At 43.9% G+C, this 15617-nt stretch overlaps 1 protein-coding gene across 1 annotated transcript in view; it reads right to left on the bottom strand.

Annotated features, from left to right (window-relative positions):
- Positions 1 to 1173: 1173 nt before the first annotated feature.
- MFSD10 (major facilitator superfamily domain containing 10) overlaps positions 1174 to 15617 on the bottom strand; it is a 30798-nt gene continuing 16354 nt past the window's right edge. Inside the window, exons 7-13 of the mRNA XM_036762300.1 lie at positions 14522 to 14630; positions 13798 to 13909; positions 10447 to 10555; positions 10079 to 10169; positions 8149 to 8196; positions 5569 to 5658; positions 1174 to 2104 (exon numbers count right to left, since the gene is read on the bottom strand). Coding sequence (XP_036618195.1) covers positions 1998 to 2104; positions 5569 to 5658; positions 8149 to 8196; positions 10079 to 10169; positions 10447 to 10555; positions 13798 to 13909; positions 14522 to 14630 — 666 coding nt within the window. The 3' untranslated portion in view covers positions 1174 to 1997. The remainder of the gene's footprint in view (positions 2105 to 5568; positions 5659 to 8148; positions 8197 to 10078; positions 10170 to 10446; positions 10556 to 13797; positions 13910 to 14521; positions 14631 to 15617) is intronic.

Raw genomic sequence — 15617 nt, 5'->3', positions numbered from 1 at the left:
AATTAATAAATTTAAGATGCGTTTTTTTTAAAATATATTTTACATTTTTTTGAAATGATGTAAATTTTTAAAAAAAAGAACCGTTAAAGATTTCCAGGGGGGCACTGAGTAATTTTTTTTTTGAAAAGGGGGCAGTAGGCCAAATAAGTTTGGGAACCTTTGATCTAGCTCAGTCTCTTTTAGGTGACAAGGGAACTGAGGCCCAAAGAGATTAAGTGACTTGCCTGAAGCCACACAGGTAAATTCTTATTTCAAACTGATGTTCTTCCCACACCACAAATCTTACATGAACATTTTCCTCATAGTTTTTTTTTTTCTCAGTGGGATTTAACAAGGCCTTATCATTTGTTATTTCTACACTAACCCAGTGTCTTACTGAAATAACAGGATCAAAAATCTAGAGCCAGAAGGGACCTCAGAGGCCATCTAATCCAGTTCCCTCAATTTTACAGATGAAGGAATTAAAGGCTAGGGAGGCTAAGTTATTTGCCCAAGACCATATAGGTCAGGGAGTAAGTACCTGAGGCAGCATTTGAACCCAGGTCCTCTGACTCCAGAATCACACTTATGAGCAACTACTGGGTTATTCGGCATTGCCTTTGGAATCTTAGAACTAGCAACTTTGAGACCTAACTCAGCCCCTTTCTAGGAGAGAAGAGGAAACCAAGTTCCAGAGGAGAAGGAACTAGCCCAAGTCACACCATTAATTAAAGCAGCTTAGAAGGTGATATGATCCCATTGGAAGGTCAATGAACTTGAAGACACCAGTGTTCTTAACTCTGGGATATTGAGGGCAAGAAACTTATTCTTTCTGAGCCTCAGGTATCGGCCATAAGATGAGAAGGTGGGAATAATTAAGGTTCCTTTCAGCTCTAGGTGAAAAAAGGTGAGTTTATTCCTGACTACATAATTAAATAGTCAATATCTCTAATTTTATACAACTATATATGCAACCTTGTTGCTTAGTACGCTGAGGATAATGGGAGCTAAGAGCTGATGTGAACAGGGTGTGGCACTGAGTAAACTACACCCCCACAATCCAGGGCAGTTTCTACATTGTTCATAAAGGAATAAGAAGAATATAAAAATGCAAAAATAATTTCCAGTTCTACCACTGTCCATTCCCATCTTAGTGATCTTTAGTTGAAATAAACATTTCATATTTAAAAGAAATCAGTTTGCAAAATAACTTTAATCTGTCATACATAGTTTGTCAAAACTCCACTGTGACTCTCAGTAACTTGACCCAGGATGCTCATATTATAAAAAAATTATGTTCATACTGCAGCAGTTTTGCAGCCACTACTTTTCCCAATATTAGTAGCCTGTGCTGCTGCTATTGGTCAGCTCAACTTTTTTTATAGCAAAAGGCAAAATCAACTCATCCCCATTTTTGGTAGCTACCATTAGAAGCCAAGTCTATGTGGCTTCCAACAGTTGTACCATGAAGGCCACAAAGGAAACTGATTGCTAGCCTATCCTGGAGGCCAGTAAACCACCTCCAGACTCTTCCCAGTGGGCTGCAGTCATCTATTGTTGATGTCACCATCACTGTAAATGGACCAGCACGGAGAAGGGTAAAGGCACCATAACCATGAGAATCACAAGAAGCCTTCAGAATACAAAACTCTCAGGCTCAGAGACTGAGTACCAAAATGCATAGTAGTATAAATGACTTAACGGTTTTTATCAACCCCACTGCTTCTAAATCCCCAATATTAGAGACTATGGTCAGTTTTTGTCATTGATGTTCAGTTTCATCAAAATCAAAGCTTACATCATCCATATGTCATATTATTGAAGAAGACAACTCTTTAGTTGTGAGGAAAAGTGAAACAGCTGGCATTAATCTATTTCATGGAAGCTTTCTGACTCATTGATGCCAGTACTCCAAATTTCTCTTTAAATGCTTCCTTCAGGTATAGTGAGATGTTGGCTCTGATGACTGAAGTTCTGACAAATGGCCCAGCATCACTGGCAACTTAGGAGAGGACCAATCACTCGACTTTGGTTTGCTGCTTCAGACTCCCAAGGAGAATGATGGGGAGAAGAAACATCACCGAACATACAGTGAAGCACATTTGGACCCCAGCCAGCCAATATACTGCAAAGAAGGGGAAAAAATTTCTTTTACCACTGGAGGATACTGAATTCAAGGATTTTCTCATTAAAGTATTTTTCAATTTACCCAGTTCAAGGCTTTTCCCACCATGTCTACACGTCACTCAATAGCACTGTTCTGGTTGGATGCTGCATTTACCAGCTTACCTCAGTGAAACTTCCATTGATAACACTGACTTAACCAAAGACTACATTTAAATGGAAATTCACTATAGACTATTCTGATGGGACAGATAATAAATAAATATGCTCATAGTAAAAGAACAAAAGGCAAGAAAAACATTCTAGGTATAAGGGTCGGTAAAAGCAAAAGGAAATGAAGTAAGGAAGGTATGGGACTTGTTCACGGAATAGCATAGAAGTTAAAGATGGCTAGAATATATAGTAAGTTAAAAGCAAAAAAAGCCAGAAAGGTAAATTGGAATCATATTATGGTGGGCCTAAAACACCTCACTGAGGAGTCTAGACTCAAAGGTGATGGGAAATCATCAGAGATTCTTAGGCCAGAAGTCAAAATAAGAATTCAACTTTAAGATTAATGTGGAAGCATATTCAGAATGAATGGAAAGGAAAGAACACCAGAGGGCTTGATTTTGAAGAGATCACTTAGGATATGTGCCTTCTCTCCTACTTTGTATCCCCCACAGTATCTAACACAGAACCTTTTATCTAAGTTACTTGATAATTTACTGATCAACTGAGTTCATAAAAGCCAGTTAATTAATATTAGTAAATATTGCCTATGCCAGATGATTGACCTCAGACCAGAGATTCACTAAAATGTTTTGGCTGAATCTTAAGATGCCCAAGGCTACTTTTTTCCCTTAAGAGCTTAATCAGAAAATTAAATTTTCACAAGGTCATCATCATTAACTCCTGCTAAGCACCACATTTTTTTTCCTCTGAAAAAGGAAGAAAGGACTCCAAACAGGTGGAGCCAAGATGGCAGAGAAAAGACAGGAAGTTGCCTGAGCTCTGCCCAATTACTGTCAAAACAACTTTAAATAATGCCTCAAAATGAATTCTGGAGTGACAGAACCCACAAAAGGATAGGGTGAAACAATTTTTCAGCCCAGGATAACTTAGAAGGGCTGCAGAAAAGGTCTGTCTCACTTGAGTAAAAGGGCAGCACAGCCCGGTGCAGGCAATGTCTGGGCAAGCCAGCGGGAAGCTCTTATCCCCAGCACAGATCAGCAATGGAGGCCCCATGGTCCTGGCTCAACAGGTGTGTTGGTAAACAAAACAGGCTCCCAGCACTCAGTTCAACCAAGTGCCCTTGAAGAGTTTGGCCTTAGTTTCCTTGATTAGATTGAGAGTACTTGGTGACCTCCTTGCCTCAGGGGAGGGCCTAGTTTACACATGAGTTTGAGTGACACGTTTGGGACATCAGAGGCTTTTAGACCTCTTAAACATGGGTTTAAGTTGCCTCTTTGTGACGATTTTAGGTCACGTGGGTGAATCGCATGTGTGACTCACCCTTGACCCTGAAAAAGATATAAAACCAGGGGTTGGCTTTCTCTTTTTCAGAGCTCTTACCCACAGCCTTGGTGGCATGCGTGACTCTGGGCCAGCCCTTGTAATGAGCTCCCGGGCTGAACCTAGGTATTGGTAACTATGAATTGTATTTGGTCTGTCTGTTGACGTTTGTAATTTGTTTGTATTTGCTCCAAAGTTCAGGGTGCTGGCTTTTTCCCCTGAACTAAGTGAATGGTATTTGTATGCTGAATTAAAGTAAACTTGTCAACCCCTTAATGTTGCTTTCCTTAGTAAAGCAGATCAAAAGAACCTGGGCTTTTGCAGCGTGCTGGTAGCGTGCTTATTGTTGAGCTTGTGTTGGTCTTTCACTCCCACAACAGCTGCTAGCTGGATTGTTGAAACAACAGGCCAGCTGTGAGACCTCTGGTCCCAACACAGGTTAGTGATCAGACCTGGCAGGCCCAGAGGCTCTGGCACAGCCAGCTAGACTAAGCCAGAAAACTCCAGTGTGGTAGGTAAGCTGCCAGCCCTGGAGGTTTGGCACAAAAAGCTATGACCAGTTCCCTGATCCCAAGCACAAGAAGTTTGGAACAGTGTCCCTTGTACCTCAGGAGCTGAGCTCAACTTTAAAAGTCATAAAATGGTCTGGAAAATGAGCAAAAGCAAAACCAAAAAAAAACCAAAACCCAACTCTGACCATAGAGAGGTACTATAGAGACAGGCAAGATCAAAATACAAACTCAGAAGAGGGCAACATCAAAATGCCAACATTCAAAAAGTCCTCCTGGAAGAGCTCAAAAAGGAAGAATTTTACAGATGTTTCAACCCAAAGAATCAAATCAACTTGCCAAATTTACACAATGAATCAGTGGCAAAACCAGGCATAGAAACCCACGTGTAAGGAAAGACGATCTAATACCATGTATTGATTGTGAAGAGTCATAGGGAAACCACACCTGATGGACTCAATACACTTTAGAAATGAAATTTCTTAGTGGGTCCTTTGGGTCTCTGCACAGACTTGCCTGTTTACTACCCACTTTTTCACCGGGATACATAACTAGACATCACTAAGTCCTGAAGCTTAGAACTTATAATAAGCACTAGAGGGAAGAGGAGCAACCCCAAATTCCCACCCCATCTAGCATTCCAGTGCCTGGTGGCAAGAAAAACATCCCCAGTGAAATCGTAAGGGAGCTGAGAAAAACCTTTTCTGAAAGGCACTACTTCCACTCTCCTCCCACACCACCCCCACCCTCCCCACCCCACCCCCACTCCCCACCCCTGCCATTGAGGATGACAGTCCTGCAACTATGGACAAGCAAAACAAGGACACAAAGTGATGAAATCCAATTATTTAACGAGATCTACACATCTTATTCACCTTGATGTTCTCCAGAACTCTCCCTGCCTATGTCATCCCTTGCCAAGAGCCCTTCATTTCTATATTTTAAGCTGTGGTCCAGAAATCCCAGATTGTTCTCAGCACCCAGTGGCCAAGCTTCTAGTGATAGCCTTCTTCGCACTTAGTTAAGTTCATTCTCAGACACCAGACTCCAAACCCATCCATCACCAGATCTGTACTCCAAGCCTTACCAGCCTAGTAGGACCCGTCTGAGCCTGTGTTTCACTAGCAGAGCCTTCAGGAACCTAGGGTTACCTCCTTGTTACAAAGATGAACTTCATTTGAAGCCAACTATATGAATTTTTGACAGCCCTGGAAAAGCCCAAACCATCAACTTTAGGAGTACGCTCAGTGACACCTTACCAGAAGCAGCAAAGTGGCAAAAGTGATTAATCCGAGATTATCATTGCTACCATCTCTGGCAAATGAACAAAATGACCCCAAATAGGGACGCAAGAAAGAATGAGAAAAAGGTTAAAAGCCAAGATAACTGAAAATTGCTTGTATATTACTTAGCCTGTGTTTGAACATCCCTACTCCTACCCACTCCCCCAAAGCAAACTTACCTGTAGCTGAGACAACGGGTCCCATAGCCCTGGCCAGAGCTCCCAGGCTCCTCAGTGTCCCCATTATTGTGCCTTTCTGACCTGCTGAGCCTGTGTAAGGAGACAGTAATTTCAACATGCACACTACCAGAAAGTGCTACTCTTAACATTCTGGTGTGTATGGGACCTTTCTAAATTTGATCTCATTGGGGTATGTGCCTAGTGGTTGGGTCTCTGGGTGTGCACATTTTAGTCACATATTGGTAAACTTGTTTTCATCTTAAACTTGCATTCCAGGCGCAGAGATGACTTGTGTAGAGACACTGGAGATGGAAAATATACCAATTTGCCATGTGTATATCCAATTATGCCCAATGGGGAGAGTGTAGCTGTGGGTTTTGTCTATTATGGGGGCACCAAATGGATCAAAAGACCACTGTTAGTGATATTTATGATAATGAGGTGGCCCTCGTCCATGCCAAGGTCACATCGTCTACACGTTTCCATGATTCCATCCCCTCCCATCTTGTCCAGCAGATTTCCCCCTCAATATTCAGTCTCTTCGTATAGACTGGTTCCTGTCCTACTGCTTTCAAACACGTCCAGGTTTCTTCTGTCCTTAAAAAAAACCAAAACACTTGACTCTACTATCACCTCAAGTTTTCATCCCTATATCTCTTATCCCTTTCTCAGCTGCAAAGAAAAGGCTCTCTATCCTCTGCATCCACTTCATCTCAGTCATTCAACCCTTTCAATTTGGCTTCTAACCTTATCATTTAACTGAAACTACTCTCTCCAAAATTATCAGTGATTTCTTGTTTAAGAAATCCAATGGCTGGGGTCTTTTTCTCCACTTTCATCCTTCCCCACCCTTTCTGCTATATCTGACCACTTTCTCCTTCTACTCTTTCCTCCCTGGGACTTCATGACATGACTTTCTCCTAGTTCTCCTCCTTCCTCTCTGACCGTTCTTTCCAGTCTTATCACAGCCCTAACTGGGTTGTTACCCAAAGTCCTGTCCTAGGAACTCTTCTCTCTCTCTCTCTACAATTTCTCTGTGACTGCCTTGGTTCCCATGCTGTTTCTATGCAGATGACTCCCAGATAGAGACAGTGTAATCATCCCCAACTTCACCCCTGAACTTTAGACAAAATCTCGAGCTGCCTATAGGACATTTCAAATGTTCCAGACAAATCTCAAATTCAACATGCCAAAACAAAACTTTCACCCAAAGTCCTCCTTCTTATAAACTTTCTTATTTCTGTCCAAAGTTCCACCATTTTGCGAGTCTCCCAAGTTGGTAACTTCAGAGTTATCTTCAGCTTCTTTTCCTCACTCTGTATATCTAGTCAGTTGCTAAATCTTACCATTTCTGCCTTCATTGCATCTCTCCTATCTGCCTCCTTTACTCACACAACCACCACCCTATTTCTGGCCCCCATCACCTCTCACCTAGACTATTACAATAGCCTTCTAACCAGTCTCTAAGCCTCTGATCTCTCCCCACTCCAATGTACCCTCCACTCAGCTGCCTAAGTAGTTTCCCTTTGAGAATAGAGAATGAAGACCATATCACTCCCCTATAAAAACTCCACTGGCTCTCTATTGCCACTAAGATCACATATAAATCCCTGTTTGGCTTTTAGAGCCCTTCACAGGTCACAATCTCTCTCTCCCACCTCATTATACATCCCTTCCGTCCCACACTTGATGGTTCAGACAGACTGGCCTTCTCCTTTTTCTTCACAAGTGGTATATTTCTCTCTCTCTCTCTCATTACTGTGCCTCTGCACTGGCCATCCTCCCATGCTTGGTATGCACTCCCTTCTCACTCACCTGTGCTCTAAAGCATCCTCTTCCTTCAAAATGTGGCTCATACACCCACTTCTACACAAAACCTTCCTGATTACCCTCAACTGCTAGAGCTCCCTCCCTAAATATTCTGTACTTCTTTTCTAGTTGTTCTGTGTATACGTACATTTGCATATTGGCACACATACACACAGCTACTTATGTATGTACGTATACATTATCTCCCAACAGGATTGTTTCATTCTTTGAGTTTATGTGTTGATACACAGTAGGTGTTTAATAAATGTTTACTGATTGCCAGCTGGGCTCCCTCCTAGCCAGTAACATGAAGTGCAATAAAACCTGAGAGACTAAAGACCACTAAATCAGCAAGTATTCTCAAGTATTCTCAGTCCTAGACTTGGCTATTTGTGAAAGATATAGTCCCTGAGCTCATGGAACTCTCCATTCTACCTGGAAAAGGTCTATATGTATTTGACAAAGGAATGAAGGCTTTAGGACAGTGTATACTAAGGACCAAATGAGAGGCCCAGGTTGGAAGGGCCCTAAGAAGTTAGAGATGGCAATCAGCACAGGCTAGGTTAATCATGAAGGCTTCCAGGAAAAGGTGGGATCTGGACTGGGCTCTAAAGGATGGGGAGGGGCAGATAGAGAAGGCCTATCGGTAAGTCCCTTCTCCCTCTGCCCTTGACACAGATGAGGGCCCGCTCTCAGATGCCTAGCATTCCTCCCCCCTAGTTTAGGGCCCCATGTCCACTCACCACCCCAATCCCAAGCCAAAAAGCTTACCATAACTAGAGACTACAGCTGACAGACAAGGTACCACGATGGCAGCAGCTGCAAAAGAAGGGTCACATGAGCTCCAGGCCTCCTCCTGAGCAGCCCAGAGTTCCCCTCTACCCACATCAGTCCTGAAGGGAAGAAGGGGCTGAGCCAGGAGCCGATAACCACCAGCAAATGTCTCTCATCTTCTGCACAAACACCTCTAGGCTGTCAACAGATGGCTCTGATTAAGACCTTGATTAAGCGCAAAGAGGAGGGAGAAGCTAAGGCTACCAAGGTTGCAGTTACTTTCTGCTGAGCTAACATCACAGTCTTCCCAAACTCCTCAAAAGGCACCTTCCAGGTAACAAGGTGGGATACATTTCCAGACAAGGCAGCCCTGGACCCCTGCCTAGGGTCACTGGGTGGTTCCCCAGAACTTCTGCCAACCATGGTCTGGGACTATGGTAGGAAATAGGAAAATGAACAGCAGCCTGGGAAACAGAAGACCTGAATCTCGAGATCGGACTCTACCACTTATTAACCTGAGATTAGTCATTTAACTGCTCTTAGTTTTCTCCTTGGTAAAATGTGGCTAACAACTGAATTACCTAGCCCACAGAGCTGTGAGGAGAGCATTAAGAACTACAGAAATGCTGGCTGTTATCCTGTTCTTTTCTCCACAAGCAGGGAAGACCTGAACAGAAGAGGAGAAAGGAGTGGGGAGGAAAGTGAAGGGAAAAACAAAGGTTGAGAATGAATGGGGTTACATGGGAGGCCATTAGGACCCAAAGTGAGATGCAGCAAATGTATATCTAATGTGTATGTATGATAGGCATGTGTGACCTTCATCCTCAGCTGCTATATCATCCTAGACCTTGTCAACACCTGGGGCCTCCCCAACCACAGGCACACCATTCTCACCCTGGAATGGCCTTCCACTGGGTTGGCCCCCTTCTCTCATTGTTAAGTTCTTCCTAGACCCTCCATCTTTGGGAAGGGCCCGGACCAGTCCTCCTGCATTCTCCAGAGTCTCCAAGTCTCAGAACTCCTCAGAAGGTAAGCTCTTGGGGAACAGGAACTGTCTTTTTTGCTTATATTAGTATGCGTAGGCCTTAATCCTCCAGGGTGGTATTCTTAATTATTAATAACATCATCTGTTTACAGTGTGATCAGTGCTCTTAACTCTTCACAACATGCCACCTCTCATTGAATCCGCACATTTTCTTGGTAGGTAGGTATTGTCACTGTCCCTACTTGGCAGCTGAGGATGCTGAAGGCTGGGAAAGTGAAGTAATTTGCCTAGGATTAGAGCAAGTGAATGACCAATCCAACACCCCTCTGGCCTTCACAGCTTTTCACAATCTGCCTCCAGCCTAACTTTCCAGACGTATTGCACATTATGGTACCTCCATACCTTTGCCCAGGTTGTCGCCATGCCTGGCATGCCCTCCCTCCTCACCTTCACCTCTCAGAATCCCTGCTTCCTGCAGGGCGCAGCTTACAAGCCACCTCCTCTAGATGATAACCCTAGTTATGAGTGTTCTCTCCTTTCTCCTCAGATTATCATGTATATCATTCTCCCATTACACTGTATCTCCCCCACCAACAGAATATAAACTCCTTGAGGGCAGGGGCTACTTTATGTTCTGTCTTTGTATCCCCAGTACCTGGCACACAGTAGTCAATTAAGTCATTTAACTTGCTGGAAAGGACTGAAGAAACATCAGTTGCCTACTACATGTGATCATGCAGTGCAAAAAACGGGCTGTTTTTTATTAGGGTCAGCTCCTCAGGTTATAGACAGTATTTATCTCTTCCTAAATCTCAGTGTAGCAGCCACTGATACCTTCAATGGCCATCAGGCAAAAAGAATGGGGACTTCCTTAAGCCAGGAGCATGGGAAGGGAGCTGAAGAGGAACAACCCACCCCTGCCTCCAGGGAAACCCTACTCACCGAAGGAATACAGGAGCAGTCCCACACCTAGCACTGTCACATTCCAAGCCCATCCAATCAACAAGAATGCTGGGATCAAGAGTAAGATAGCCTGCAAGAAAGCAGAACTCCACAGTGGTTAGAGTGTGTCCTGGGCTAAATCAGACTGGCCCATGGATTTTCCCGGGTGGATCAATTCCTACAAGGCGGGGCCTGGGTAAGAAGGGCCAGTTCCAGAGAAAGGAAAGGGCTGTGAAGATAACTTCCCCAAAATGGTCTGCACTGTCCCACATGAGTGGTCCCCCTGCCTGGGCCACTCCTGATGGGGAGAGCAGAGGAGGAAGGGAGGGACAGGTTGGGCATCAGGGTGGGGAAGGAGCCATGGTTACCCGTTTCACGGCTTGAATCTCACATCCTGGCTTGATCCGACGAGCATAGCCTCCTTGAATAACTGCCATGGTGATGCCGATAAAGAAAAACATCTGCCCCTGCTGCATGCTAGAGGGGGAATGAGGCAGCCCATCAGTACTGAGGCCCTTCCTGCCAGAGTCCAGGTCCCTGGAGTATAGTTTTCTCCTTCCAAAATCCCACACCCACCCACCGAGGCAGAATTGGCTGGATAAACAGGACGTTCCCAGGCCACCTCTCTGTTTGTCCAGCCACAACCAGTTCCCAAAGCTGTAACTTTTCAGTCTTTGAGCTACAAAAAATAGCTCCTGCCCACTGAGACGATCCAGCTGTGCTGCAAACAGTGTTCATGGGAAGAGAAGGTAGCCCCCTTCTTTGGGACTGGTGCAGGCAAAACACCTGCTGGGGGACAGCCCCTCACTGGCAGTGCCCCTGTGGATATGGCGAACATCATTCTCAAAATCAGTGTGAGAGATGAAAGGAATCTCAGAAGGCATCCAGTCCAACCTCTACATAAACAGGAAATTCATCTACACTATCCCCAACCGCCCACGTGGTCATCTAGCCTTGAACCAAAGATCTCCAGTGATGGATAAATCATCACCTCCCAAGGCAGTCCACTGTACATTTTAAAACATTATAATACTTAATATGGAGCATCATTAGAACTAATCAGTCTTGCTTATGAGTTATTTATATTCACACTAATTAATTTCAATGCATGAAATTGATTTCATGCAAAAGCAGTAATTTCAATACTTATTAATTTCATTACTTTTTCAGCTCCAATCTTCACATCAGGATTCTTTGTCTATTCCTTTTCATTTCCTCATCCTCTTATATAGTTATCATTAGTTGTACTTTGATCTTCTCTTTCTGCTTTTTTTCCTACTTTGAATTATTTCCGAAAGGTCTTTCCAGATTTCTTTATATTTCTCATATTTCACTTTTTATAGATCCAAACTGTGATTATGCCCTAACAGTGTAAGGAGCTCTTCTTAAGTAACTTCCCTTACAAATACAGATCAGCACCTTCCAGAATCTCAGAGAGTCTTAGAATTGTCTGGGGCACTGAGAGAGGTTGGCAAGGTGCTTGCCTAGGGTCATAGAACTAGGATCTGTCAGAGGGACTGGAACCCAAGTTTCTCAAACTCTGAATCTCTCTCTCATGCTGCTAATTTTAATTGTACCATACTGAGGTGCCACAATTTGTTTACCCATCCCTCTGTTGCTGGGACATTTAAGGTTGCTTCTAGCTTTTTAAAATAAGTAATAATATTGCTATGAAAACCTGGAATATATCTTTCTTGTTTTCTGATAACAGTCTCAGCGTATATTCCCAAGAGTGGCCTTGATAGGTCAGAGGATATGATTATTTTTGTAACTTTATCATGTATTAGAAAGATTGCTCTCTGAAAAGATCCTATGTGTGCAATTCTACTAGCAACAAATGAGAGTGCCTGTTTTGTCAGAACTCCACCACTGAGTCACTGCTTTTAATTAGCTGTGCCTCTTTGATGGGTGTGAGGTGATAGCTCAAAGGTTGCATTTTTTTTTTTAATCTTCATGTGGGGCAGCTAGGTGACACAATGGATACAGCACAGGCCCTGGAGTCAGGAGGACTTGAGTTCCAATCCGGCCTCAGATACTTAGTAGTTGTATGACCCCGGGCAAGTCACTTAATCCCAACTGCCTCCAAAAAAATTCCATATATAATCTTTAGAAAATTTTTCCATATATTGAGTTGAACTCTATCCGCAACTTCTACTCATTGACACTAGATCTTCTCTCTGAGGCCAAGAACAAGCTTAATTCCTCCTCCTACATGAAACCCCTTCTAGTACTTGAAGACAGCTATCATGACCTCTAGCTCTATGGTCCTGCCCGAGTCTTTTCTTCTGCCAACAGGGCAGGCAGATGTCATTTCAACATAAGGGAGAATTTTTTTAGCCATCAGAGCTGATCAAAAATGGAATGTTTCCTCATGAAACAGTGAGCTCCCAGGCACTGAAAGTATCAAAGTAGAAACTTGATGAGAATCTCCCGGGAAACCTGTAAAGAAGACCACTACATTGATCGGGAGGTTGAACTAGATGTCTTCTTAAGTTCTTGGTTTGTTTTTGACACACTTTTAAGTTTAATCTTTATTATTAACATTTTCTCCATCACTTTTTTAGAAGTCTAATCAATAAAACAATAAACTGAGTACTGATTTGTACAACTGGCTGATTGACAAGTTATATGCTCTCACTGAAAAAAATTTTTTTTTAATTTTTTTGTCTCAAGTTTTAACTATGACATTCTACTATTCAAGGATTTTATACTACTAATTTGGGCCTTGTTTTCCAGAGATGTATGGCACATGGCCCAAGAAGCATGGCATCTGAAGCGTTCCTTCCATACTTTCTCTTGTCTTTTCCCCCTTCTTCCCTTCCCTTCCCCTTTTTACCTATCCAGTTTCTCTGCTTTTATGTTGTCCTCTGGTTTCATGAATATAAATAAGTCACAGTAACACAGGAGCCACCCATCATATCTTTGTATCCGGGAGAAATGAGTTCTCTGAGGAACACTGTCATCACTGCAGAAGGTACATCATTCAGTTCTCTACAGGGTATGGCAGCACCACAGACCTAAGGAGGCTAAACTCTCCTGAGAATACCAGAGCCTCTGACGAGCCACATTCATCTTCTTCTCAACAGAGAGATTTCTGTTCACTTGACCAAGGCCTCATTTCAGGATGGGCTCCCATATCTTAGCCTCTGGTGATCCAAGTAATGGGTCATGAATTGCCTAACAACACTGACTGGGAAGGGACAAATGCCTGAAAGATCAACAAGGGGTAGGAGGGAGGAACATGGTCTTGTTTACCAAGTCTTGGATAAGACACTAAATGTTCCCACCTCTACCCTTAGCCTTAAGGCTTGAAGAGTCATTGCAGTGTAACAGAATGAGGACCTGGAGTTAGGAAACCTGGATTTGGTCCTGGCTCTGCCATTTTATGAGCCATGTGACCAGTAAATAGCTATTAGGCTTTGAGTCTCAATTTCATCATCTGTAAAACGGACAGCAATATGGGTACTACTCCACTTGTCCCCAATGACTTGCCTAGGACCATCCAGTTAGTGAGCGTCAGAGTTGAGACTTAAACTCAATTTGTCCAACTGCCAGTCGAGGGCTCCTTTCCACTGTGCCGCTAAAGAGAGAGGCATTCCACATATGGAAACCAAGGAAGAAAGGCACAGAGAGATCAATCTCTAGATTTGGGAGGCAGATGAGAAAGTCAAGTGCAGAAATCTGAACTACCCCAGCCCTAGGACTCTCCATGCACGTACCTGCTGAATTGGAAGCGCTGGTGTGTGAGGAAGCTCAATGTGTACTCCAGTCCAGAAAACAGGAAAAGATAGAGGAAATAAACAAGGCCCAGGACCTTGAGATTCTGGAGTTCTGGAAGATAGCAAGGGAAAAAAGGGAGAGGAACATAAGTGAATGACTCCATTAAGGCTGTTCCTCCTTTTTCCCACCTGGTTTTCCTCAATTCCCTCTCTACCCAGGCTTCTTCACCCTTTTTTGTGTCTTGGAAGCCTTGGACAAGTCTGGTGAAACCTACAGATCTCTTCTCAGAATCCTGCTTTTAAATGCATAGGATTACAAAGGAAACCAATTATATGGAAACACAGTGACCAAAATATATATTTTTTTAAAGTTCACAGACCCCAAGTTAAAAATCCCTGCTTGATATATTCTCATTCCTTTATCTCCCTGCCCCCCCCATCTGCCCTGCCCTGGGCCTAAGCCATTCTCTGTACCTACTTACATCCCACCCCAGCAAACAGTAAGATGAAGAAGCAAGAGACTTGGGGCTCAGGACTGGGTTTGAGTTCTAGCTTGGACCCAGACTTTGCTAATGTGACCTTGAAGAGATCCTGACCAAAAAGAGCTCCCATTTTGGTGGGTATTACAGGAACTGGTGGCCGTCACTACCCTGCTGAAGCCCTCTGGCCATCTCCCCTGCCCTGACCTAGGGGGGTCCCAAGATGTATGAATGAAGCTCCTTACTGTCTCTGGAAGGGGAGTCCTTCCCTCTGGTGACAGCTGAAAACTGGAATAAGGCGACTGGGCTGAGCAAGTCTGAAGCTGCCCGGAACCCAGACAGAACAGAAGAAACCTGGGGAGACAAAAAACCCACCCAAGGCATGGCCTCCCAGACAGAAGGAAGCTGGCCAATGCCAAGGGCATAACCTACCTCTTCAAGCCTGCTCTGTAATGTGCTGGGAGGGTGGTTCTATTCCTAGAATTAGGGAGGCATCATAAAGTGGTGGGAAGGACACTGCAATTGAGTCAGAAGCCCTGGGTCTATCACTGACTAGCTATATGTTCTTGGGCAAATCCCTTCCACCTCAGTTTCCTCATCTATAAAACGGAGAGATTTGACTAAATAATCCTCAAGTCCCCCTCAACTTTCAGGATTCTATGTTGCAAGGTTTTGTGTTTTTTTTCCCCCGATCTAAGTCCCATGATCCCATTTACCACATCCCTCACTTGCTCAAGAAGCTATAAACGGCTCTCCATTGCCTTACAGAATCTGCACCCCTGTTCTCAAGGAGCCCGCAGTCCTACTGGGGAGAAGCAAGCCAGTGCTTTCCACTATAGTGTTATAAGCCTGTTACTGGGGAGCTGGGAGGTCGAAGGAAGCAACCTGAACTAAACCAAAAGTCACCAAAATACCACTGTTTCTGTGATTTAAAGTTTAACAAGGAAACCTTTTCTGTTATAAGGAGTGGCTTGTAAGATTTACGATTTTATTCTATCGGCACCGAGGAGCCCTTTTCAGCAAGGGGATGACAGGACCCTTGGAGCTATGCATGTGGCACGTGCAGGATGTAAGAGAGAGCAGAGAAACAAGAGACACAGACTAGAAACGTGTTAGGAGGCTACCACAATAGGCCAGGTCAGAGGGGAGGCCATAACAACCTTGTAAGGTGAGAGGATTATTACTGTTTACATTTTACAGATGGGACAGCAAGGCCTAAAGGGAGGAAGTGATATGCCCATGTTCACACGGCTGGTCAGTGTTGGCCCAGGAATCCAAACCAGGTCTCCAGGCCCCTGGTCCAATGCTGCTTCTGCTGGGTCACACACAAACCAAACAGAG

This window comes from Trichosurus vulpecula, chromosome 6, assembly GCF_011100635.1.
Source record: "Trichosurus vulpecula isolate mTriVul1 chromosome 6, mTriVul1.pri, whole genome shotgun sequence".
NCBI lineage: Eukaryota > Metazoa > Chordata > Mammalia > Diprotodontia > Phalangeridae > Trichosurus > Trichosurus vulpecula.
This window is presented reverse-complemented; position numbering and strand designations above follow the sequence as displayed.